Here is a 24,823-nt window from a genome sequence, read left to right on the forward strand (position 1 = left end):
ATAACCTATGAGTACAGGACAGGTAGACCTACTGTATAACCTACGAGTACAGGACAGCTAGGCCTACTATATAACCTACGAGTCCAGGACAGGTAGGCCTATAACCTGCTAGTACAGGATAAGTAGGCCTATAACCTACGTGTACAGGACAGGTATAACCTACGAGTACAGGACAGCTAGGTCTACTGTATAACCTGAGTACAGAACAGCTAGGCCTACGGTATAACCTATGAGTACAGGACAGGTAGGCCTACTGTATAACCTACGAGTACAGAACAGCTAGGCCTACTGTATAACCTACGAGTACAGGACAGGTAGACCTACTGTATAACCTACGAGTACAGGACAGGTAGGCCTACTGTATAACCTACGAGTACAGGACAGCTAGGTCTACTGTATAACCTACGAGTACAGGACAGGTAGACCTATAACCTACGAGTACAGGACAGGTATAACCTACGAGTACAGGACAGGTATAACCTACGAGTACAGGACAGCTAGGCCTACTGTATGACCTACGAGTACAGAACAGCTAGGTCTACTGTATAACCTATGAGTACAGGACAGGTAGGCCTACTGTATAACCTACGAGTGCAGAACAGCTAGGCCTACTGTATAACCTACGAGTACAGGACAGGTAGACCTATAACCTACGAGTACAGGACAGGTATAACCTACGAGTACAGGACAGGTAGGTCTATAGCATACGAGTTTCTTTCTGGGATTGTACAGAACAATAACACTATACACACACTACACTCACTCCAGGGGAAGGCCTGAGTAACAAACCTGTGAGAAATAAAGCACAGTATAATCAAAATTACCAACAGACAGATATGAGCAGAGTACGGGTCCCGCTCTTCCTCTGCAATAAATGCACAATTTGACAAAGTTCAAATCCTGAGGAATGGAACGGGGAGGATCTGCTAGGTCTTAGAAAGGGAAATGTCCACGTCTACTGGGACTATAAATCATACATAAAGGTTATTTTTGACTGGTAAAGTTGCATACCAGAACAATTTCACAACACAGAGCTGTGAATTATAAGTTGGGGTCAAGAGCACTGTCAAGAACACTACTTTCCCCTGACTTGGCTGTGTTTCACACCTAGCTGGGCACAGTGCAATAACATTCCAGTAATATCACTTAAACATGTTTTCAGGGCAGTCATCATTTCATGACTGAGCCAAGGATTTGAAATGTAGTAATCTCAGAAGTTCTACTTTACTCTAAAATGGAACATAGGTTAGAACAGGTTAGACTATTCTGATTGGATTTGCAATGTGATTATGAACTTCTGACCTTGTAGTAATTCAAGGATTTTTTGTGTGCCACTACCAAGTTTACAATGCACGGAACCCTCAACTGTATTCTTTTAATAAACTACAGGTCCTATTTGTTCCACTGGTGAGTTGTATTCATATTGTTTCTCATTTCCTTTTAGATTTATATCCTTCCCATCTTCCGCATGTTTGTTTATTTTCAACCTCCCTGCATCCTTTGAGGTTTAAGTCACAATAGAAAACCATTTTATTTCCATTTACGTCCCTGTCTTGATTTCCTTCTGTTTATGGGCTCTCTGTATTTTTAGTTCTTTGTCCCCGGTGACTGTCTAGCAAAGCGGAAGGCAACCATAGTCTTATAGGGCTGCAGGTACTGTAGAGGTTAGCCTATGCCTAGTCCCAACCACAGCCATATATTTAGACAGTTAGGCCAACTTTTTGAATATTGTTCTAATTCTAGACATTCAGTTACATAGCATTGTTGAAATATTCCCCATATATTGTTAATGAGGAGCTAACTAGGCTGCCATAGAATGTTGTCGTGTTATGTAAATGCATCATAATGCTCATTCTAGACATTCCGTTTTATAGTATTTAAAAAATATATATATTCCATATAATGTTAATAGGGTGCTAACATGGCTGCCATTTAATGTTGTCGCTTCATGTAAATGCATCATAATGCAGAAACCACATTGGCCCAACTCTAAATAAATGGCTCTGGCTCTGGCCCCATTTAGGCAGTCACTCATGATAAACAGTGTTTTAGCAACATTAGATCTTATTCAAATATGTTCATATACACCCACAGGAAGAATAGGACACATTTTTTACATTGTCTAACAAGCGAGCACTAAGATATGGTTAATAAATTCTTAGAATGTTTGGGAATGACGTATCCACCTCATTTTCGAACGTTGCTATGGACACAGCCAAACAACGGAAGTGATGGATTCGACTTCCGCTTTATGTCCCTAGCGCAGCACACTGGTGGCAAACTTACAAGAGTAAATAATTTGAAAGAGTCTATTTATAGAGAATTCAATTCTAATTTGATATTTATTAAATTCAAGTTTGCTAACGTTAGCTATTTACTCGTAGGCTAGTTCTGTTGTAATAATAACGTTAGTTGTGTTTTGTCAGAGTTAAGGCCCGGGCCATCCACCAAGCCAATAACTACAACGATAACTAATGATAAACAATAGGCTACATAACTATAAAATGTGGGTGAGCATCCACACTAGAGGAAAGTTGATCGTTTATTGATCTACAGTCCTACACCAGTTAATCAACACATCCTACGTGCTGCTATTAATTAGGTGGTAACAAGACCATTCATGAGGTCTCTAACACACAGATACTGGTTCAGACCATTCAGTGCTTTCAGGGTGTGTTCATTGTCATACTGACAATAGCAAATAATACATCAATGCACATGTAGGCCTAATTAAAAATAATATAGTAACTCATATTTAATTGTAGCAATTCGACAACAAACACTTTTTAGCCTACGCATATTTTTAGGTCTACAGTATGTCACTGCCTTGTTGATCAAGTGGTTTGCAAGTGATTTCCATAATTATTTTGGTTCCTCTTTTTCACTGTGCTCATCTCTGTCTGTCCTGTGCAACTATTTGCAAAGCATCAGTGCAACAATGTTACCATAACCGGCCAAAAGTGATCACACCAATGCACTACCTCTCCTACTCTTTCCCAGCATGCATTTTCTATGCTGTTGGCCTGTTTTACATTCAGCAATTAAAAGAGCAAGCCTGATTCTTTTCCCAAATAAGCTATTAGGCCTAGTATAAAAAAATATTTAAAATGTCCTGTCGCTTTTGTAACTTATAGCTTTTCCTGGGATTTCAAGAGAAGAGAAACGGCCTATTGCGGAGAGGCTTGCGTAGCCTATTGCCTGTTGCGCACGGGAACAGCTGGAAAAGAGGTGCTAGTGATGTGTAGCCGAAGTAAGAAGCTAAATAAAGGCTAGATATTCTGCGATTCATTAGCTAAATATTAGGGCTAATAGGCTACCTGTCAAAGTGCAAGAAAAACAAGTAACCAGATTATGAAATGGCAGATCTGTAGTGCATTCCTCCAGGATGCGCTCTGTGTTCCCCGGCCATGCAAAGCTCCACTATTGATTAAATCCAGTGGCAACCATTCATTCAGGGAAGGTGGGGCAGAGCCTGTTAACGCCCCACCTATTTTGAGCACCACCTGTTTTGAGCTCCACATTTTTTGCAAAAAAATAATAATAAATACAATGACAAAATTGGGCTTGCCTGTTTTGCATGTTATTTTGGCATTAATGTGTCACATATCAGTTTGTAAACAATGTAAAAAAAAAATATATATATATATAATTGACTTAATAAAGCCGCAAACAAACACGGTCTCTTTTTTGTTTTCTTGAGCAAGGCAGCTCCAAAATGCAGGTGTTTCTGCCTGGCTCAGTGCTTTCTGTGGTGGGGCAAGCAAGCAGAAAATACGGAGTGTTGTGCCGTGATTGGCTCAGTGTTCTGCCACTCATGGGGAAACTACGTCACTGCGAAGTGTAAGGGGAGACCTCTAAAATTCTCGCCCTTTGGCTGCTGACATAGCGTTACATTAAAAGTGGCCATCCAAGAAGGATCAAGGTCATTTGCCACAGATAAAATGACGTCAAATCACATTATATTTATAGTAGCTTTGATTGGACTGATCATGTCAACATCATACTTTCAAAATCTTAGCTAGCAGTCATCATAATGAATCAGAAATGATAGATAAAACGTATCGGTGCTCATCGGCCATTGGACATAAACATTACACAACAAGTTGGAAATCACAAATTCAACAATGAGTGGTTTGGAAGGACGCGACCACAGCACAAGGTGAGTACAAAAATGTATTGTATGCTGCTGCATAAATGATGTGAAATGCCAGGGCAATATGCATATGTAGCTAAGAAAGTAATAATGTTACTACAGTAAGTGTATGTTGTGTAGTAAGCTGTTAGTAGCCCATGTGCCTCACTATTAATTTGGTCCCTTTTCACCTCTTAATTAGCCTATAGCCTGTTTTAGAGAAATGTCATCATCGAATATTGTAAGAGCTTTCATTGTCTGCTTATATGCTCCCGTTATTTATCCTACGGTTCTGACTTGGTGTACAGCGCGAATACTGTAGGAATGGCCCATGTTCTGAATTCTGCCACTGGACATTTTGAAAGTGCTGAACAAATAATTCATTGAAATTACGGATTGCCTCTTGTCCACTCGTCGTTCCCTTATGCCATAGTTTGGTACATCAATTGTCAGTAGAAATCATATTTGTTTAAACAAGTCAGCCATATCAGCTATTTTTTCTAAAAAGGCAGTAAATGAGGCTGAATTAACTGTTTAACTGGCAGACAAATTATAGACAAAACGTAGCTCCGCTGACAGCCAGAAGGCAAGCATCCCGGAGTCACTTCTTCACTGTTGACATTGAGACGGGTGTTTTGCAGGTACTATTTAATGAAGCTGCCAGTTGAGGACTTGGAAGGCATCTGTTTCTCAAACTAGACACTCTAATGTACTTGTCCTCTTGCTCAGTTGTGCACCGGGGCCTCCCACTCCTCTTTCTATTTTGGTTAGAGGCAGTTTGCGCTGTTCTGTGAAGGGAGTAGTACACAGCGTTGTACCAGATCTACAGTTTCTTGGCAATTTCTCGCATGGAATAGCCTTCATTTCTCAGAACAAGAATAGGCTGACGAGTTTCAGAAGAAAGTTCTTTGTTTCTGGCAATTTTGAGCATGTAATCGAACCCACAAATTGCTGATGCTCCAGATACTCAACTAGTCTAAAGGCCAGTTTTATTGCTTCTTTAATCAGAACAACAGTTTTCAGCTGTGCTCACATAATTGCAAAAAGGATTTCTAATGATCAATTAGCCTTTTAAAATTATAAACTTGGATTAGCTAACACAACGTGCCATTGGAAAACAGGAGTGATGGTTGCTGATAATGGGCCTCTGCACAACTATGTAGATATTCCATTAAAAATCAGCCGTTTGCAGCTACAATAGTCCTTTACAACATTAACAATGTCTACACTGTATTTCTGATCAATTTGATGTTATTTTAATTTAATGGACAAAAAAAGGTGCCCTTAAAAAAAAAAGGGGGAAATTTCTAAGTGACTCCAAACTTTTGAACAGTAAAGGTTTTAGACTAGAACATTCTTCTACCTAGGCTACAACACCATGTAATGAGGAATATATTATTGTTATCAAGTCAATACACAATTCTTGTCTAGGGCTGTAAACTGCAGTGATGTAGGCTCATTTGAATAACTGCTCATACCTCCTGTTTTGTTTCATGTCGAAATAACTGCATAGGCCTACAGCCTAGGCCTGATCATGCAACCATTTGGATCAGTTTGGGTCTATTCTCAACAGTTTAGAAGGTCCAGAAAGGTACATTAGCAGGCTACTCAGATGGTGTATTTTGTCAGGATGTAGCCCAGTGTTAAGATAGGCCTAATATATGAAAGTATGGGCTTCTCCTTTCCAACTCCCCGCCTGCTAATACTGTAGCCTATTTTACATTCAGCAAGCAAGCACAAGTGCTCATCTCTCCTCCAATAGGCTATTAGTAGGCTAAAGAAAAGAAGTGTCCAACAAGCTTTTGCATTCTGGATTTTCCTGGGACTCAACAAGATTGAAAATGAATAGCCGTGGCAGCGGAGAGGCCAGGTGCATAATACCATAACAGAACAATTAAGACAGACTGGCTCCAGATGTAGCCTATTATATTACTCATGTATTGAACTGCATCCATCTATTCTGCCAACAATGCCTTACTGTACATCATGGAATTTTTGGTCAAATAAAACCTATTTTTTTTTAAAACCTCTTATGGGTTTGTGGTATAAACAGGGAATTTTATATTTTTGACTGATATTATGATTGATTGTTTCATATCGGCAAAGTAGTTAAAACACTGTCAGTTCTACTTTAATGATTGGCTAAATTCCACCTACTGGTCAGTCAGGTTTAATGCAAAAAGTGAAGTTTATGGGCTTGTTCGACATTGCAGCCGACAGTGCAGGCGACTGCCAACTGACTAATCTACAAATCACCTTGCATCATAAATAATCATTTGTTCTTAACTGACTTGCCTAGTTAAATAACTACTTATTATTTGTATACTAGTCAGTCAGTCACAATTTACACAAGATACATTATGGTTTTGATGCTCTTGAACACAGCCTATAACTCAAAACACCTGACATACCTGTAGCACTCCAGGACCAGGGTTGCCTTCAATAAGCCTGATGAATATTCAAGTACAGGTTTATGAAGCAGATTCTTCTCAGGGATTAAACAACAGGCAAAAGGTAGATTAATTTGACAAAATTCCAGTTATAAATGCATTGGGACAATTGTGTATGAATACGACATGTGCTTGATGCTTGGCAGGTTGAATGAATGACATTGAAATATTGATTGCCAAAAAAAAATCACTGTCGCTGATTGTGACAGAAACACGGAGATGTTTGTTTCAACCACGCAGCAAAATGTTTCAACCATAACGAGGGCTACAATTGTAGTGCAATATTTCATAAATAACATTAATATTTGGTTGTCTATAAGTGGTATATATCAATCAGATTCGTTTTATAACTACAATAACAAAGTACTGTATATATGTAAAATTCAGACAAACATCACGTTTCTCCCACAAGGCTGTATCCAACTAATACAGCTTTTTCTGTTTTGTTCAGGTTGTGGTGCTTGTAATATTGCGAAATATTGTCGTAGGATAGAACTGAAACCTTATTCAGATAATACGAATAGAAAGAGTCGTTTGTGTCGAGTTAGCCTTTCTGTTAGTGACCTCTCACCTACTTCCATGGTCCTTAAAGTGCGATTATCATTTGCAAGTTATACCACCAATATTCACATCCACGAAAGCTATATTATTATTAACTTTGTGTGAAATTGAATCATGATTGTATTATTATGTGGTTCATTGTTGTAATGGTACGCTAACTAACTGGCTACCAGTCTTGCATACCTTTTTAAGAGATTCCTTCAACGCAAAATGCTCTGGTGTGTAGAGTAAATGATCAGCCGTTATCTCTGAACCACTGGCCGTTTTGGGTTTAGATGACACATTTTCAACCAGCTTCCTTGTACTGCTTAGCGAGGTTAATTTAGAGAAATGACGGCTTACTACCAAATTCAGTCGCTGAGCCATTTCTGTGTAAGTAACAGTTTATGTTGTGTGTGCGTCAATGAGCTGCACATGCGCAACTAGTAGTGTCACAGGCTATTGCCACGTTCACAACAATTGGGAACTCCGAAATCTCCGATTTCTGTGCGGGCCTTTTTCTAGAGATCCGTCTTTCAGACCTGAAGATCACTGATGTCATGATGTGATTTCGTATTTCTTTCGAGTTCCCAGTTGTTTTCAACGCGGCATAAATGCAGTAGTAGGTCATGTCAGACAAAGTAGAAAGCTGTAGGCTAGAAAGGGGGATTTCATGATGTTCAGGTGAGCTACCCATAACATACATGTTCCTTACTTTCATAACTACTTTTTCCCCCGTTGATGGCAGATTTGTCAATACCATCTTGTGTCTATAAGCATGTAAAAGTACTCTGTCTTTCACACAACATTCGGGGTGACTTGTAGTTGTAAACAAGCTCATTTAATTACTGTGGTTTTGTCCAATAATGAAACAGATGGTGCACACTCAGACTATAGACAGTCTCATGGGAGACAAGCTCTTTACTGACAATATAAACCATCCAACAAACCTCTGACAATCATTCCAAAAACAACCCTTATTTCCTGCATCACTCCAAGGAGGGATCACAATCTAGAAGGATTCATTTACATGGTTTCATGAGATTTAGATTTATTTACATCTGTTTGTTTTTTTACCATCTCCTCTCGGTTAGCTATTGGTGATCCAGCTATGTTTCCTAGGAGGGGGCATGTCCTTGGGCACTAGAGAGGGTCTAATCAGTGAAAGAAAATCTCCACTGTCTGTTCTGACTCCTGTCCTCTTCAGCAGACGACACATCCACCTTTCAACTCCTTGAATGGGTTCTTGTCTTCTGCGATGCCTTTGACCAGAGTGTCCTCTTCTACACCGGCCTGAACCGCCTCCATAAACTCAGTACAGCACTTAGACGTCTGTCATACAAAAGAAGGGTTAACATGTAACACACACAACTGTAATATCAAGCATGCATTTACATTTTAGTCATTTGGAAGACGCTCTTATCCAGAGCGACTTACTGGAGCAATTATGGTTAAATGCTTTGCTCAAGGGCACATGGACAGATTGGTTTGAATCCCCGAGCCAACTACATGAACAGCGACTTTTCAGTTACTGTCTCCTGACCGCTAGGTTACCTGTCAATACAGTCTCTTTTGATGACCAATCCATTCCACTTTGGAACATTTCATGGCTTTTATCCGTGTTTAAAATACAGTACAAATGTATTACTATCCCACTTATTATTATTTCATAGATATTACTTTTACAATTGGAAAAATTATCAATCAAAGTAAGGTGTCAAATTTACCATCCATCTCTCAAGCTTGACTTCAATCTTCTTTTGGTCTCTTTCCATTTTAGCCTTATCCACGTCTGTCAACTCGTCCATATTTATCACCCCCGGCATTGTCTGTCAAAGAATAGAAATACATTGTTGCCAAAGGGAAGGTAAACATATTCTTAAAGAAGAGCCACACTCACAAAAACTATTTTAGAATGTGTCTCGTAGAACCATGACAATCATCATTGTATGCATTAGGTTGCGTATCTTTTGTTATTTTGTTGATTAGGGTTGTGGATATTATTTTATTTTATAAAAATGGCCCCCAATACTACACTCAGATGATCCATTCCCTATGCTTGCTAGATTAATGAATGTAATAACATTAATTATCAAATATTTATTAATTGGAAAAAATACAAGAAAAAAAACTTACTGCGTTTTACGGGTAACTGTCTTCCACCTCTGAATACTGCCAGAGAAATCTCTCTCCTCTCCCTCAATCCGGGTTATAAAGTAATCTGCATAAACATCCTAATCTCTTAATCTGATTAAAACTATGCCCTTTAATCCAACACTGCAGCATCATAGTAGAGGCCATAGGGCCACTCTCCAGGTGTCTGTTATGAGTCTCTTTTTTAAACCACATGGCTGTTGTGTTGTTATGATGTCTAACAATTGCGATGAGAGTGGAAGAATATGAACAGTATGTGGATACCAACAATATTTTGCCTGTGATTCTCTTCACTGTTCCAATGCAGATATGGGTCAAGGGGAATGACACGGCAGTTCAGGTTAGCATGACAAGAAGGCTAATCTGAGTTTTCAGTGCAGATAAAAAAGCATAGACTAAGGAAAGATACTACAACAGATGGATCCATTTTAGACATTTTATCAGATACTATTATCCAGAGCAATTTACAGTAGTGAGTTCATACATGTTAATACTGAGCCCCCATGGGAATCGAACCCACAACCCTGGCATTGTAAGTGCTACCAACTGAGCCACATGGAACCATCATGTGTAGAGATGTGTAGCCTATGGATCTATTAGCCTACATTTTCTATGGCTTTTAGATGTAGCAAGGTTACATGTCAGTGCAGAGGGAAAATGCAGACAGAAAAAATGTGTGGGAGTATGGAGCTTGCCAGCTTGTAGTCCTAAAAAAATTCAAATTAATGGGGGGGGGGGGAATGGGTTTTGGAGGTTAACACAGGCTTATGAGATCATATATGTTTTGTTCTATGTGTTAATATCAGTCAGTTAACATGACCTTTATGAATTATGAAGATTTTATGTGCATTATCTTTTTTTATGTTATTACATCAACTCAAATTGAATTAGTCGCATTCACATATAGCAGATGTTATTGCGGATGTAGCGAAGTGCTTGTGTTCCTAGCTCCAACAGTGCAGTAGCATCTAACAATTCACAACAATACAAACAAATCTAAAAGTGAAAGAATGGAATTAAGAAATATATAAATATTAGGATGAGAAATTTTGGCGATTACAGCCTCGAGTCTTCGTGGGTTTGACACTACAAGCTTGCACACCGGTACTTGGGGAGTTTCTCCCATTCTTCTCTGCAGATCCTTTCCATCTCTGTAAGGTTAGATGGGGAGAGTTGCTGCACAGCTATTTTCAGGGCTCTCCAGTAGAGGTCAACCGATTATGATTTTTCAACACCGATACCGATTATTGGAGGACCAGAAATAGCCGATACCGATTAATCGGCCGATTTTTATATATACATTTGTAATAATGACAATTACAACAATACTGAATGAACACTTTTATTTTAACTTAATATAATACATAAATAAAATCAATTTAGTCTCCAATAAATAATGAAACATGTTCAATTTGGTTTAAATAATGCAAAAACACAGTGTTGGAGAAGAAAGTGAAAGTGCAATATGTGCCATGTAAAAAAGCTAACGTTTTAAGTTCCTTGGTCAGAACATGAGAACATATGAAAGCTGGTGGTTCCTTTTAACATGAGTCTTCAATATTCCCAGTTAAGAAGTTTTAGGTTGTAGTCATTATAGGAATTATAGGACTATTTCTCTCTTTACCATTTGTATTTCATTTACCTTTGACTATTGGATGTTCTTATAGGCACTATAGTATTGCCAACCTAATCTCGGGAGTTGATAGGCTTGAAGTCATAAACAGCGCGGTGCTTCAAGCATTGCGAAGAGCTGCTGGCAAACGCAGGAAAGTGCTGTTTGAATGAATGCTTACGAGCCTGCTGCTGCCTACCACCGCTTAGTCAGACTGCTCTATCAAATATCAAATCATAGACTTAATTATAATATAATAACACACAGAAATACAAGTCTTGGGTCATTAATATGGTCAAATCCGGAACCTATAATTTCGAAACAAAACATTTATTCTTTGAGTGAAATACAGAACCGGTCTGTATTTTATCGAACGGGTGGCATCCCGAAGTCTAAATATTACTGTTACATTGCACAACCTTCAATGTTATGTCATAATTTAGTAAAATTCTGGCAAATTAATTACGGTCTTTGTTAGGAAGAAATGGTCTTCACACAGTTCGCAACGAGCCAGGTGGCCCAAACTGCTGCATATACCCTGACTCTGCTTGCACAAAACGCAAGAGAAGTGACACAATTTCCCTAGTTAATACTGCCTGCTAACATGAATTTCTTTTAACTAAATATGCGGGTTTAAAAATATATACTTGTGTATTGAATTTAATAAGAAAGGCATTGATGTTTATGGTTAGGTATGTTGGTGCAACGACAGTGCTTTTTTCGCGGATGTGCTTTGTTAAATCATCACCCGTTTGGCAAAGTAGGCTGTGATTCGATGATAAATTAACAGGCACCACAATGATTATATGCAATGAAGGACAAGCTAGTTAAACTAGTAATATCATAAACCATGTGTAGTTAACTAGTGATTATATTAAGATTCATTGTTTTTTATAAGATAAGTTTAATGCTAGCTAGCAACTTACCTTGGTTCCTTGCTGCACTCGTGTAACAAGAGTGGCTTCTGTCTGCCATGCAGTCTCCTCGTGGAGTTTTTTATTTATTTTATTTCACCTTTATTTAAACAGGTAGGCTAGTTGAGAACAAGTTCTCATTTACAACTGTGACCTGGTCAAGATAAAGCATAGCAGTGTGAACAGACAGCAACACAGAGTTACACATGGAGTAAACAATAAACAAGTCAATAACACAGTATAAAATAAAAATAAATAATAATAACAATAATTTAAAAAAATAATCTATGTACATTAGTGCAATGTAATCGGCCATAATCGGCATCCAAAACTGCCGATTACCGATTGTTATGAAACTTGAAATCGGCCCTAATTAATCGGCCATGCCAAATAATCGGTCGACCTCTACTCTCTAGAGACATTCGATCGGGTTCAAGTCCGGGCTCTGGCTGGGCCACTCAAGGACATTCAAAGACTTGTCCCGAAGCCACTCCTGCGTTGTCTTGGCTGTGTGCTTAGGGTCGTTGTGGTGTTGAAAGGTGAACCTTCGCCCCAGTCTGAGGTCCTAAGCGCTCTGGAGAAGGTTTTCATCAATGATCTCTGTATTTTGCTACCTTCATCTATCCCTCGATCCTGACTAGTCAGTCCCTGCTGCTAAAAAACATAATCACAGCATGATGACGCCACCGCCATGCTTCACCATAGGGATGGTGCCATGTCCTCCAGATATGACGCTTGGAATTCAGGCAAGGTGATCAATTTTGGTTTCATCAGACCAGAGAATCTTGTTTCTCATGGTCTGAGAGTCCTTTAGGTGCCTTTTGGCAAACTCCAAGCAGGCTGTCATGTGCCTTTTGCTGTAGAGTGGCTTCTGTCTGGCCACTCTACCATAAAGGCCTGATTGGTGGAATGCTGCAGAGATGGTTGTCCTTCTGAAAGGTTCTCCCATTTCCACAGAGGCACACTGGAGCTCTGTCAAAGTGACCACCAGGTTCTTGGTCACCTCCCTGACCAAGGCCCTTCTCCCCCGGTTGCTCAGTTTGGCCTGGGCGGCCAGCTCTAGTAAGAGTCTTGGTGGTTCCAAACTTCTTCCATTTAAGAATGATGGAGGCCACTGTGATCTTGTGGACCTTCAATGGTGCCTTGACACAATCCTGTCTCGGAGCTCTACGTACAATTCCTTCGACCTTATGGTTTGGTCTTTGCTCTGACGTGCACTATCAACTGTGGGACCTTATATAGACAGGGGTGGGCCTTTGCAAATCATGTCCAATCAATTTAATTTACCACAGGTGGACTCCAATCAAGTTATAAAAAATCTCAAGGATGATCAATGGAAATAGGATGCATCTGAGCTCAATTTCGAGTCTCATAGCAAAGGGTCTGAATACTTGTGTAAATAAGCACATTTTTCTTCATTTTTAATACATTTGCAAAAATGTTTAAAAAATACTGTTTTTGCTTTGTCATTATGGGATATAGTTCTCTACTTATGTAATTGATATGTATTAGGAAATAGGCCTTTCTTCTTTGACCAAGACTCTTATTCAATATTCTATCAAATACAGGTCAGGTACAGATGTAGGATCTTAACTTAAGACAGTTTGCTACAGCAGGAAAAGAATACTGCAGCAACAATGTATTTGAATTATTATGTGGATTACAGTGGAGGCTGCTGAGGGGAGGCCAGCTCATAATAATGGCTGAAATGGAGTCAATGGAATGTTATCAACCACATGGAAACCACATCTTTGACGTGTTTGATACCATTCCATTTACTCCATTCCAGCCATTATTATGAGCCGTCCTCCCCTCAGCAGCCTCCACTGGTGGATTATAATTCATGGACATTTTGTAGGGGTCTATCAAAGGACAAAATCTCAATGAGGGGGAGAGTGTTGTTGTTCTTATGCATCCAGGGAACCAGTTGTCGGTTAGGACAGAAATAGGACACATTATAAAGCAGCTCATATGACATTTTCTCACTCCACTCTCCTTGTTGAAAGCTAAGTAGCCTTTTGCACAAGCCTTGGCATGTGCAAGCCGGAACGGCTCATAGCGTTGAGGCAGCTTGAGAGGAATTGGGCCATATTTGTACAGTCTTCCGATCTCAGGGTGGACACTAACTACAAGGCCACTGAGTTGGTCCTTTTTGAAACATGTATCTTCATACCTTTTAGAGTTCCCACCGGTTTACATTTCTATTGATGTAAAGAGAAAAGCTAATAAAGTTCACCAAGACAGATCCTGCATGGATGCCCAGAGTTGTGATTGTTTTTTTTTATTGGGAAACATCCAGATGTGATGGGGACTATGACACAATAAAGAATGACATAAGCTTAATGTTTTATACTGTATCACTTCCTTAGAGACAAGGCAATATTTTGTAGTGAGTATGTGGACTATTCACACACATACTGTAAATCAATTTCATTCATCTGAATTAGATTTAGGGCTTAAACATGAACCGAATAGAACATTAAAAGCCTGTCACCCACATTAATAAATCAACTCTCAAATTCTAGATCTAATCATTTGTTATAATTCATTACTGGAAACCACTTTTCAAAGTGAGTGGTGCAGTGGTCTAAGGCACTGCATCTCAGTGCAAGAGGCGTCACTATAGTCCCTGGTTCGAATCCAGGCTGAATCATATCTGGCTGTGATTGGGCTGTGCCATAGGACAGCGCACAATTGGCCCAGCCCAGCGGTTTGGCCGGGGTAGGCCGTCATTGTAAATAAGAATTCGTTCTTAACTGACTTGACAAGTTAAATAAAGTAGAAGAAAAAACAATAATTAACATTGTCATATGTTATGACACATATGGTCATAAATCTGTTAACAAATCCTTCTTCTCATGATACTCCCATAGTAGTTTCATTCCCAGACTAGCATACATTTATTGTAGTCTCTTTCCACATCAAATGTTTGGACCGTATCTATTGCGCGCGATGAAGGACGTTTGACATATTGCGTTATTAGTTCAACAGTGTATGAACGTGACGTTGTCTATGATGCAGATCAAAACATTAATCAGGTCGTTCCTACTTCGGGTTTGTATGGAAATTAGCCATTATAGCCCGCCCCTCGTGCCGCTTGGGAAAGCGTTTACAAGAGTATAAATGGCTGTACTGATGGTGCGAAAAGTTAGAAGAGTTAAGGAGAATTGAACTTGGGGAAAATCTACAACAATGGAGCTCAGTTCATTGATTTTTCTGATCCTTTCATTCTCTCTTTGTTACGTTTTTGCATTGTCACCGAAACAAGGTAAAGAAAAATGATTTGATGTATTTTTAATACCGTAACTGGTAATAGCCACATTAATATTTTATTCGTTTTTCTCGACGCCAAAATACTTTGCAATCATAATCAATCGATGGGCGTTGGCTCATGACTTTTCAGTAGTGATAAAGTTGTTGTCGACATGAATCTGTACTTCAGAGATTCCTTGACCTAATTTTGCAGCCAGCAATAATGTTGATGTTGTGTGTTTCTGCTAATTTCAGAGGTGTGTCTACTTCAAGTAGATGAGGGACCTTGCAGAGGAGATATCCAACGTTACTACTACAATACTATCACTCAACAATGCGAAGAGTTTGTCTATGGAGGGTGCCAAGGGAATGCAAACAACTTCATGAGTTTTCTGGCGTGTCAGAAAGCATGTTTTAGAATACCAAGTACGTTTTTATTTGTTCATACAAGTCTGTTTTTGTGTGGTATTCTCAGTAGTTTTTCTTTGCATTTAAATATTCATCAAGTTCAGTTTTATTTTTTTATTTCGACTATAGGCCATTTATTTTATGTCATCAAAACAATTCTAAGTCATGAATTGTATGAACATATAGCCGACAGCACTTTTGAAAAGTTTTGGGGTTTTGAAATGTAAATCCAAACCAATTCAGGATAAAAGACGATACAATGTGACCCATTTCATTTTTCAATAGTTCCTATAAGAATGTGTTTCTTTTCACCTTCTCCACCCCACCAGAGATCCCCCAGATCTGCAGGTTCCAGAAAGAGGTGGGTCCCTGTCGGGCCAATTTCTTGAGCTACTTCTTCAACATGACCACCATGCAGTGTGAGCAGTTCGTCTACGGAGGCTGTCAGGGCAACGACAACCGCTTTCAGGACCAGTTGTCTTGCATGGAGTACTGCAGACCACACAAAAGTATGTGGACAATAGTCAAGGTCAACAGTCTGACTGTTTTCGATTAGCCGTGAAGCACAATAGGGAAAACATTTCCACATCCAGTGTTGAGCATGGGCTTATAGGGCGGTGCACAATTGGCCCAGGGTCATCGGGGTTTGAACGGAGTAGGCCATCATTGTAAATAAGAATTGTTCGTAACTGACTTGTCTAGTTAAATTAAGGTAACTTTTTTTTAAATGACAAAATAGATCCAGATTCTAGTTTTCATGAGACTCCACTGTGTTCACTCTATTGTGTTATTAACGCTGTATTACTTTGGAATGATGTAGAAACAAGATTAGAGGAAGCTTTTTCATGAAATTTGGCAATTTGATTGCAAACAGCCACATCCTCATCAAAATTCTGGCCATGATGACATGCAATAGTTTATGAGTAATCAGGAAATGAGGACCAACCCGGACACTCTAACGGTCTCCTCTATCAATACCAGGTTGCACCTTAATTGGGGAGGACGGGCTCGTGGTAATGTCTGGAGCGGAATAGGTGGAATGGTACATTTACATTACATTTACATTTAAGTCATTTAGCAGACGCTCTTATCCAGAGCGACTTACAAATTGGTGCTTTCACCTTATGACATCCAGTGGAACAGCCACTTTACAATAGTGCATCTAGGTCTTTTAAGGGGGGTGAGAAGGATTACTTTATCCTATCCTAGGTATTCCTTAAAGAGGTGGGGTTTCAGGTGTCTCCGGAAGGTGGTGATTGACTCCGCTGTTCTGGCGTCGTGAGGGAGTTTGTTCCACCATTGGGGGGCCAGAGCAGCGAACAGTTTTGACTGAGCTGAGCGGGAACTGTACTTCCTCAGTGGTAGGGAGGCGAGCAGGCCAGAGGTGGATGAACGCAGTGCCCTTGTTTGGGTGTAGGGCCTGATCAGAGCCTGGAGGTACTGAGGTGCCGTTCCCCTCACAGCTCCGTAGGCAAGCACCATGGTCTTGTAGCGGATGCGAGCTTCAACTGGAAGCCAGTGGAGAGAGCGGAGGAGCGGGGTGACGTGAGAGAACTTGGGAAGGTTGAACACCAGACGGGCTGCGGCGTTCTGGATGAGTTGTAGGGGTTTAATGGCACAGGCAGGGAGCCCAGCCAACAGCGAGTTGCAGTAATCCAGACGGGAGATGACAAATGCCTGGATTAGGACCTGCGCCGCTTCCTGTGTGAGGCAGGGTCGTACTCTGCGGATGTTGTAGAGCATGAACCTACAGGAACGGGCCACCGCCTTGATGTTATTTGAGAACGACAGGGTGTTGTCCAGGATCACGCCAAGGTTCTTAGCGCTCTGGGACGAGGACACAATGGAGTTGTCAACCGTGATGGCGAGATCATGGAACGGGCAGTCCTTCCCGGGAGGAAGAGCAGCTCCGTCTTGCCGAGGTTCAGCTTGAGGTGATGATCCGTCATCCACACTGATATGTCTGCCAGACATGCAGAGATGCGATTCGCCACCTGGTCGTCAGAAGGGGGAAAGGAGAAGATTAATTGTGTGTCGTCTGCATAGCAATGATAGGAGAGACCATGTGAGGTTATGACAGAGCCAAGTGACTTGGTGTATAGTGAGAATAGGAGAGGGCCTAGAACAGAGCCCTGGGGGACACCAGTGGTGAGAGCACGTGGTGAGGAGACGGATTCTCGCCACGCCACCTGGTAGGAGCGACCTGTCAGGTAGGATGCAATCCAAGCGTGGGCCGCGCCGGAGATGCCCAACTCGAAGAGGGTGGAGAGGAGGATCTGATGGTTCACAGTATCGAAGGCAGCCGATAGGTCTAGAAGGATGAGAGCAGAGGAGAGAGAGTTAGCTTTAGCAGTGCGGAGCGCCTCAGTGATACAGAGAAGAGCAGACTCAGTTGAATGACTAGTCTTGAAACCTGACTGATTTGGATCAAGAAGGTCATTCTGAGAGAGATAGCGGGAGAGCTGGCCAAGGACGGCACGTTCAAGAGTTTTGGAGAGAAAAGAAAGAAGGGATACTGGTCTGTAGTTGTTGACATCGGAGGGATCGAGTGTAGGTTTTTTCAGAAGGGGTGCAACTCTCGCTCTCTTGAAGACGGGAGGGACGTAGCCAGCGGTCAGGGATGAGTTGATGAGCGAGGTGAGGTAAGGGAGAAGGTCACCGGAGATGGTCTGGAGAAGAGAGGAGGGGATAGGGTCAAGCGGGCAGGTTGTTGGCCGGCCGGCCGTCACAAGACGCGAGATGTCATTTGGAGAGAGAGGGGAGAAAGAGGTCAGAGCACAGGGTAGGGCAGTGTGAGCAGAACCAGCGGTGTCGTTTGACTTAGCAAACGAGGATCGGATGTCGTCGACCTTCTTTTCAAAATGGTTGACGAAGTCATCTGCAGAGAGGGAGGAGGGGGAGGAGGATTCAGGAGGGAGGAGAAGGTGGCAAAGAGCTTCCTAGGGTTAGAGGCAGATGCTTGGAATTTAGAGTGGTAGAAAGTGGCTTTAGCAGCAGAGACAGAGGAGGAAAATGTAGAGAGGAGGGAGTGAAAGGATGCCAGGTCCGCAGGGAGGCGAGTTTTCCTCCATTTCCGCTCGGCTGCCCGGAGCCCTGTTCTGTGAGCTCGCAATGAGTCGTCGAGCCACGGAGCGGGAGGGGAGGACCGAGCCGGCCTGGAGGATAGGGGACATAGAGAGTCAAAGGATGCAGAAAGGGAGGAGAGGAGGGTTGAGGAGGGAGAATCAGGAGATAGGTTGGAGAAGGTTTGAGCAGAGGGAAGAGATGATAGGATGGAAGAGGAGAGAGTAGCGGGGAGAGAGAGCGAAGGTTGGGACGGCGCGATACCATCCGAGTAGGGGCAGTGTGGGAAGTGTTGGATGAGAGCGAGAGGGAAAAGGATACAAGGTAGTGGTCGGAGACTTGGAGGGGAGTTGCAATGAGGTTAGTGGAGGAACAGCATCTAGTAAAGATGAGGTTGAGCGTATTGCCTGCCTTGTGAGTAGGGGGAAGGTGAGAGGGTGAGGTCAAAAGAGGAGAGGAGTGGAAAGAAGGAGGCAGAGAGGAATGAGTCAAAGGTAGACGTGGGGAGGTTAAAGTCGCCCAGAACTGTGAGAGGTGAGCCGTCCTCAGGAAAGGAGCTTATCAATGCATCAAGCTCATTGATGAACTCTCCGAGGAACCTGGAGGGCGATAAATGATAAGGATGTTAAGCTTGAAAGGGCTGGTAACTGTGACAGCATGGAATTCAAAGGAGGCGATAGACAGATGGGTAAGGGGAGAAAGAGAGAATGACCACTTGGGAGAGATGAGGATCCGGTGCCACCACCCGCTGACCAGAAGCTCTCGGGGTGTGCGAGAGCATGTGGGCGGACGAAGAGAGAGCAGTGGGAGTAGCGGTGTTGTCTGTGGTGATCCATGTTTCCGTCAGAGCCAAGAAGTCGAGGGACTGGAGGGAGGCATAGGCTGAGATGAACTCTGCCTTGTTGGCTGCAGATCGGCAGTTCCAGAGGCTACCGGAGACCTGGAACTCCACGTGGGTCGTGCGCGCTGGGACCACCAGATTAGGGTGGCCGCGGCCATGCGGTGTGGAGCGTTTGTATGGTCTGTGCAGAGAGGAGAGAACAGGGATAGACAGACACATAGTTGACAGGCTAGAGAAGAGGCTACGCTAATGCAGAGGAGATTGGAATGACAAGTGGACTACACGTCTCGAATGTTCAGAAAGTTAAGCTTACGTAGCAAGAATCTAATTGACTAAAATGATTAAAATGATACAGTACTGCTGAGGTAGGCTAGCTGCGTTGTTGACACTACCCTAATCAAGTCGTTCCGTTGAGTGTGAATTTTCTACAGTGCTGCTTTTCGGGGCTAGCTGGCTAGCTAGCAGTGTTGGTTACGTTACGTTGCGTTAGGAGAACGACAATAGCTGGCTAGCTAACCTAGAAAATCGCTCTAGACTACACAATTATCTTTGAAACAAAGACGGCTATGTAGCTAGCTATGTAGCTAGCTACGATCAAACGATCAAACAAATCACACATTGAACACATGTGTTTGATGCCATTCCATTTGCTCCATTTCAGCCATTATTATGAGCTGTCCTCCCCTCAGCAGCCTCCACGGATCAATACTAGAGGTCGACCGATTATGATTTTTCGATACCGATTATTGGAGGATCAAAAAAGCAGATTCCGATTAATTGGCCGATTTAAAAAATATATTTTATTTGTAATAATGACAATTACAACAATACTGAATGAACACTTATTTTAACTTAATATAATACATCGATAAAATTAATTTAGCCTCAAATAAATTATGAAACATGTTCAATTTGGTTTAAATAATGCAAAAACAAAGTGTTGGAGAAGAAAGTAAAAGTGCAATATGTGCTATGTAAGAAAGCTAATGTTTAAGTTCCTTGGTCAGAACATGAGAACATATGAAAGCTGGTGGTTCATTTTAACATGAGTCTTCAAAATTCCCAGGTAAGAAGTTTAAGGTTGTAGTTATTATAGGAATTATAGGACTATTTCTCTCTATACCATTTGTATTTAATTTACTTTTGACTATTGGATGTTCTTATAGGCACTTTAGTATTGCCAGTGTAACAGTATAGCTTCCGTCCCTCTTCTCGCTCCTCCCTGGGCTCGAACCAGGAACATAACGACAACAGCCACCCTCGAAGCAGGGTCACCTAATGCAGAGCAAGGGGAACAACCACTCCAATTCTCAGAGCGAGTGAAGTTTGAAACGCTATTAGCGCGCACACTTGATAGGCTTGAAGTCATAAACAGCGCAATGCTTGACGCACAACGAAGAGCTGCTGGCAAAACGCACAAAAGTGCTGTTTGAATGAATGCTTACGAGCCTGCTGCTGCTCAGTCAGATTGCTCTATCAAATCATAGACTTAGTTATAACATAATAACACACAGAAATACGAGCCTTAGGTCATTAATATGGTCGAATCCGGAAACTATCATCTCGAAAACAAAAAGTTTATTCTTTCAGTGAAATACGGAACCGTTCCGTATTTTATCTAAGGGGTGGCATCCATTAGTCTAAATGTTCCTGTTACATTGCACAACCTTCAATGTTATGTCATAATTACGTATAATTCTGGCAAATTAGGCGGCCCAAACTGTTGCATATACACTGACTCTGCGTGCAATGAACCCAAGAGAAGTGACAGAATTTCACCTGGTTAATATTGCCTGCTAACCTGGATTTCTTTTAGCTAAATATGCAAGTTTAAAAATATATACTTCTGTGTATTGATTTTAAGAAAGGCATTGATGTTCATGGTTAGGTACACATTGGAGCAATGATATGCACCACATTGATTATATGCAACGCAGGACATGCTAGATAAACTAGTTATATCATCAACCATTTGTAGTTAACTAGTGATTATGATTGATTGATTGTTTTTTATAAGATAAGTTTAATGCTAGCTAGCACCTTACCTTGGCTTATTGCATTCACGTATCAGGCAGGCTCCTCGTGAGGCAGGTGGTTAGAGCGTTGGACTAGTTAACTGTAAGGTTGCAAGATCGAATCCCCTGAGCTGTTAAGGTGAAAATCTGTCGTTCTGCCCCTGAACGAGGGAGTTAACCCACCATTCGTAGGCCGTCATTGAAAATAAGAATGTGTTCTTAACTGACTTGCCTAGTTAAATAAAGGTCTTAAGAAGTTTATTTTTTTAATCGGCCATATCGGTGTCCAAAAATACCGATTTCCGATTGTTATGAAAACTTGAAATCAGCCCCAATTAATCGTCCATTCCGACTAATCGGTCGACCTCTAATCAATACTATACTCAAACTAGATAGAAGGACCAGTACCAGCCTCCCAAGTGGCGCAGCAACCTAAGGCACTACAGCCTGGGATACGATCCCAGGTTCGATCCCAGGTTCATCGCGCTCTAGCGACTCCTTGTGGTGAGCCGGGCACCAGCAGGCTGACTTCGGTCGTCAGTTGAACAGTGTTTCCTCCGACACATTGGCGCGGCTGGCTTACAGGTTAAGTGTTAAGAAGCAAGGTTTGGCGGGTCATGTTTCGGAGGACGCATGACTCGACCTTCGCCTCTCCCGAGCCCGTTGGGGAGTTCCAGTGATGAGACGAGATTGTGATTGGATATCACGAAATTGGGGAGAAAAAGGGGATACAAAACAAAAGAAACACAGAAGGACCAGTACAAAAAGGACCAATCCTGACACTAACAGTCTCTTCTATCAATACTATACTCAAGAGTCACACAGTATCTGAGTGCCTTAATTCTCTCAGGAATTGTCCTGAAATTATTCCATACATTTCACTCAGTTGTGCGTCTGTTTATGTTCAGAAGCTGGGGATGAGCCTCTCGGTCGAAAATGAGACAAAGCAAGCTGAAGAGTAGCCTACTCTCTGCCTATTGTCCTGTTTTTCTATAACAATATTATTCTGAAATGATTCCATCCAGTATACTCTTTCAATTGTATATCTACTTACGTTATTAAGAAACTAGAGATGTAGCCTGGTTACCCGTCTGTTTAGCTGTTCAACTCCTGGCCACTCCTTGTCATGTTTGGCATGAGAGTTCCATAAGGAGTTGGCGACAGATCAGAAACAGGCTGGCACCCAGGCTAGGTTACATTACCAAACAGGCTGGCACCCAGGCTAGGTTACATTACCAAACAGACTGGCACCCAGGCTAGAGATGAGCATCTTGGTTAATGTTAGCTGAAGAGTAGCCTACTCTCTCCCAGAGTTCTTATAGTTGTTTTATGTGCTTGACAGCTACTCCTGTGCTCTGCCTGGATCCCCTGGATAAAGGAGGATGTGCTGCATCTATACCGCGCTACTACTACAACTCAGCCTCCAGGATGTGTGAGCAGTTCATCTATTCAGGTTGTGGAGGAAGCAGCAACAACTTTATATCCAGACAAAGCTGCATGGACATCTGTGCTAAAGGTATGATAGTGGTCAACACACACACACACACACACAAACAGTGTTCTCTGTTTATCCGAAGATATAACTGGGGGGAAGGGAGGGGGTGTTTTTGAATATAATGACCAATAGACTTATTACATCTGCCAGCTCAACAACCTTTTGCATGTTCCCCATAATTGCAGTAATGGCTACAGGCCTTTTCGTTAGCGCCAGCTAGTATCCGAGTAACAGCTGGATTACATCTCAATCTCTCAATATTGGCCACATTAATTGGATATTTGAGTAAAATACAAGTGTATTATAACTGACAGGTATGTGTGGTTTAGGTTAATCTGCACATAGTTTTCAATAGTTTTAGATGGTTTTAGCAGAGCTGAGGGTCTCCCTGCCCACCAGCATGCAAACGGAACGTTCTGCACCTTACTGGGATGTAATAATGACCTGTATGATGATATGTCATTTTCTTTGTTTCAGCTGGGAAACCATGGATAAGCAGAAAAACAGGCAGAAGAGCAGGCATGACGAGAACAACTTCCAAAAACCGTATTAGAATAAAGCCTAATAACAATATTAAATGGTCAACAATTTGATTCAGTGATTTTATTCAAAGGGGCACAAGAATTGACCATAATTGAACTAACATTGACATGTTGAATTATATTTTTTTTACTGCACCATAATTGACTTGCTACTTGCACTGCCTTGTCTGTAATGGTTCATTGTGATGCATAGTTGAAAATAGCAAACCAATCAATCAAATGTGAATCGACCTACACCAGCAGTATTTTTGCTGAGTACGTTTCTCAAGACAGTTTGTATTGTAGTATACATTTACCATGGCAACTATCATACAATATAAAAATATATTTTTGTAGAATTAAAAAAAAGTAATATTAGTAATATTAGCAAAATAATTTATGTATTGTTTTGTGTTTTCAACATAGTACATTTGAACAAAAACCTTTGCTTAACTTTATATTAAGTTTTCACACCATGACATAATGGATATAATAAAATAACTCAAGACATTTTTGTCTGTACACTACTCAGTTGCTTTTCTCCCATTTGTCCTGAAATTCCACTTTGCCTCTAAATATAATCCTGTTACTAAACAGGAATAAGAACTGAATGTGCGTCCTCTTTTTTTCATGTATGCTGGCATTGTCACCATGCCCCTTCTCATCCAAGAGCTTGATACCTGTTTCTCTCCCTATCCCACTTCCTTTCCACCCTAAATCTAACTTTCTCTTATCTTGCTTTGACTGGGTTATTTTCAGCCCCTTCAGAACAGCCGGACTAGAGCAGGGTAGTAACCATTACATTTTACATACGCTCTTATCCAAAGCAACTTACAGGAGCAATTAGGGTTAAGTGCCTTGCTCTGATTTTTCACCAGCTCGGCTCAGGGATTTGAACCAGCGACCTTTCGTTACTGTCCCAATGCTCTTAGCAACTAGTGTACCTGCTGCCCCACTTAATAGATGGAGAGAGTTATGGCAGCACATTCATTACTTTGCTGGCCTTAGAAGGAAGTCAACAAACTATATTTACATTAACCTCTTTACCAGAGTCTGTATATACAGTATCGGAAAGTCAACACAACAATGTAATCTGTGATACAGAATACTGACACAACTGCAGGTACATTCCCACCCAATATACAATAACATGACATTTCCAATCTATTTTGTTGTTTTGACATGAACCCTAACTTGCAAGTTTCTGTTGAGAAACCAACACAATAGAAAAGTAACAACGTGTTCTGTTCACGCTCATGCATTTTTATTTAATGTGTAAATATTAGTTTTGGCAGCAGAATCAGTACACATGCATATTTTTCTTGTTTTCAGTGTTGCTCTGTACCATCTAAGACATGACAAAAGTTTAATAAATCTTCTCATGTGGAGTTTCATAAAACAACCTTGTAGCCTATCTTTCACCCCC

The 24,823-nt window shown here is 41.3% G+C and overlaps 3 protein-coding genes across 3 annotated transcripts in view; 1 reads left to right on the plus strand and 2 right to left on the minus strand.

Annotated features, from left to right (window-relative positions):
- The window catches only part of zgc:85777 (uncharacterized protein LOC405871 homolog), a 40,789-nt gene extending 33,236 nt beyond the window's left edge, over positions 1 to 7,553 (minus strand). Inside the window, 1 exon segment of the mRNA XM_029658801.2 lies at positions 7,327 to 7,553. Within this exon segment, the coding sequence (XP_029514661.2) occupies positions 7,327 to 7,509 (183 nt within the window). The 5' untranslated portion in view covers positions 7,510 to 7,553.
- Positions 7,554 to 8,014: 461 nt separating this feature from the next.
- gngt1 (guanine nucleotide binding protein (G protein), gamma transducing activity polypeptide 1) lies at positions 8,015 to 9,347 on the minus strand. The gene is made up of 3 exons (XM_029658804.2): positions 9,259 to 9,347; positions 8,850 to 8,951; positions 8,015 to 8,454 (listed from the first exon to the last, which is right to left on the minus strand). The coding sequence occupies exons 2-3, from the start codon at positions 8,946 to 8,948 to the stop codon at positions 8,326 to 8,328; spliced, it is 228 nt and encodes a 75-aa protein (XP_029514664.1). The 5' UTR covers positions 8,949 to 8,951; positions 9,259 to 9,347; the 3' UTR covers positions 8,015 to 8,325.
- A 5,562-nt stretch (positions 9,348 to 14,909) lies between these two features.
- Positions 14,910 to 24,008, plus strand: tfpi2 (tissue factor pathway inhibitor 2). Its single transcript, XM_029658805.2, has 5 exons — positions 14,910 to 15,070; positions 15,310 to 15,480; positions 15,792 to 15,971; positions 22,724 to 22,897; positions 23,354 to 24,008. The coding sequence occupies exons 1-5, from the start codon at positions 14,995 to 14,997 to the stop codon at positions 23,467 to 23,469; spliced, it is 717 nt and encodes a 238-aa protein (XP_029514665.2). The 5' UTR covers positions 14,910 to 14,994; the 3' UTR covers positions 23,470 to 24,008.
- The last annotated feature ends 815 nt before the right edge of the window (positions 24,009 to 24,823 follow it).

This window comes from Oncorhynchus nerka, linkage group LG4, assembly GCF_034236695.1.
Source record: "Oncorhynchus nerka isolate Pitt River linkage group LG4, Oner_Uvic_2.0, whole genome shotgun sequence".
Taxonomy (NCBI): domain Eukaryota; kingdom Metazoa; phylum Chordata; class Actinopteri; order Salmoniformes; family Salmonidae; genus Oncorhynchus; species Oncorhynchus nerka.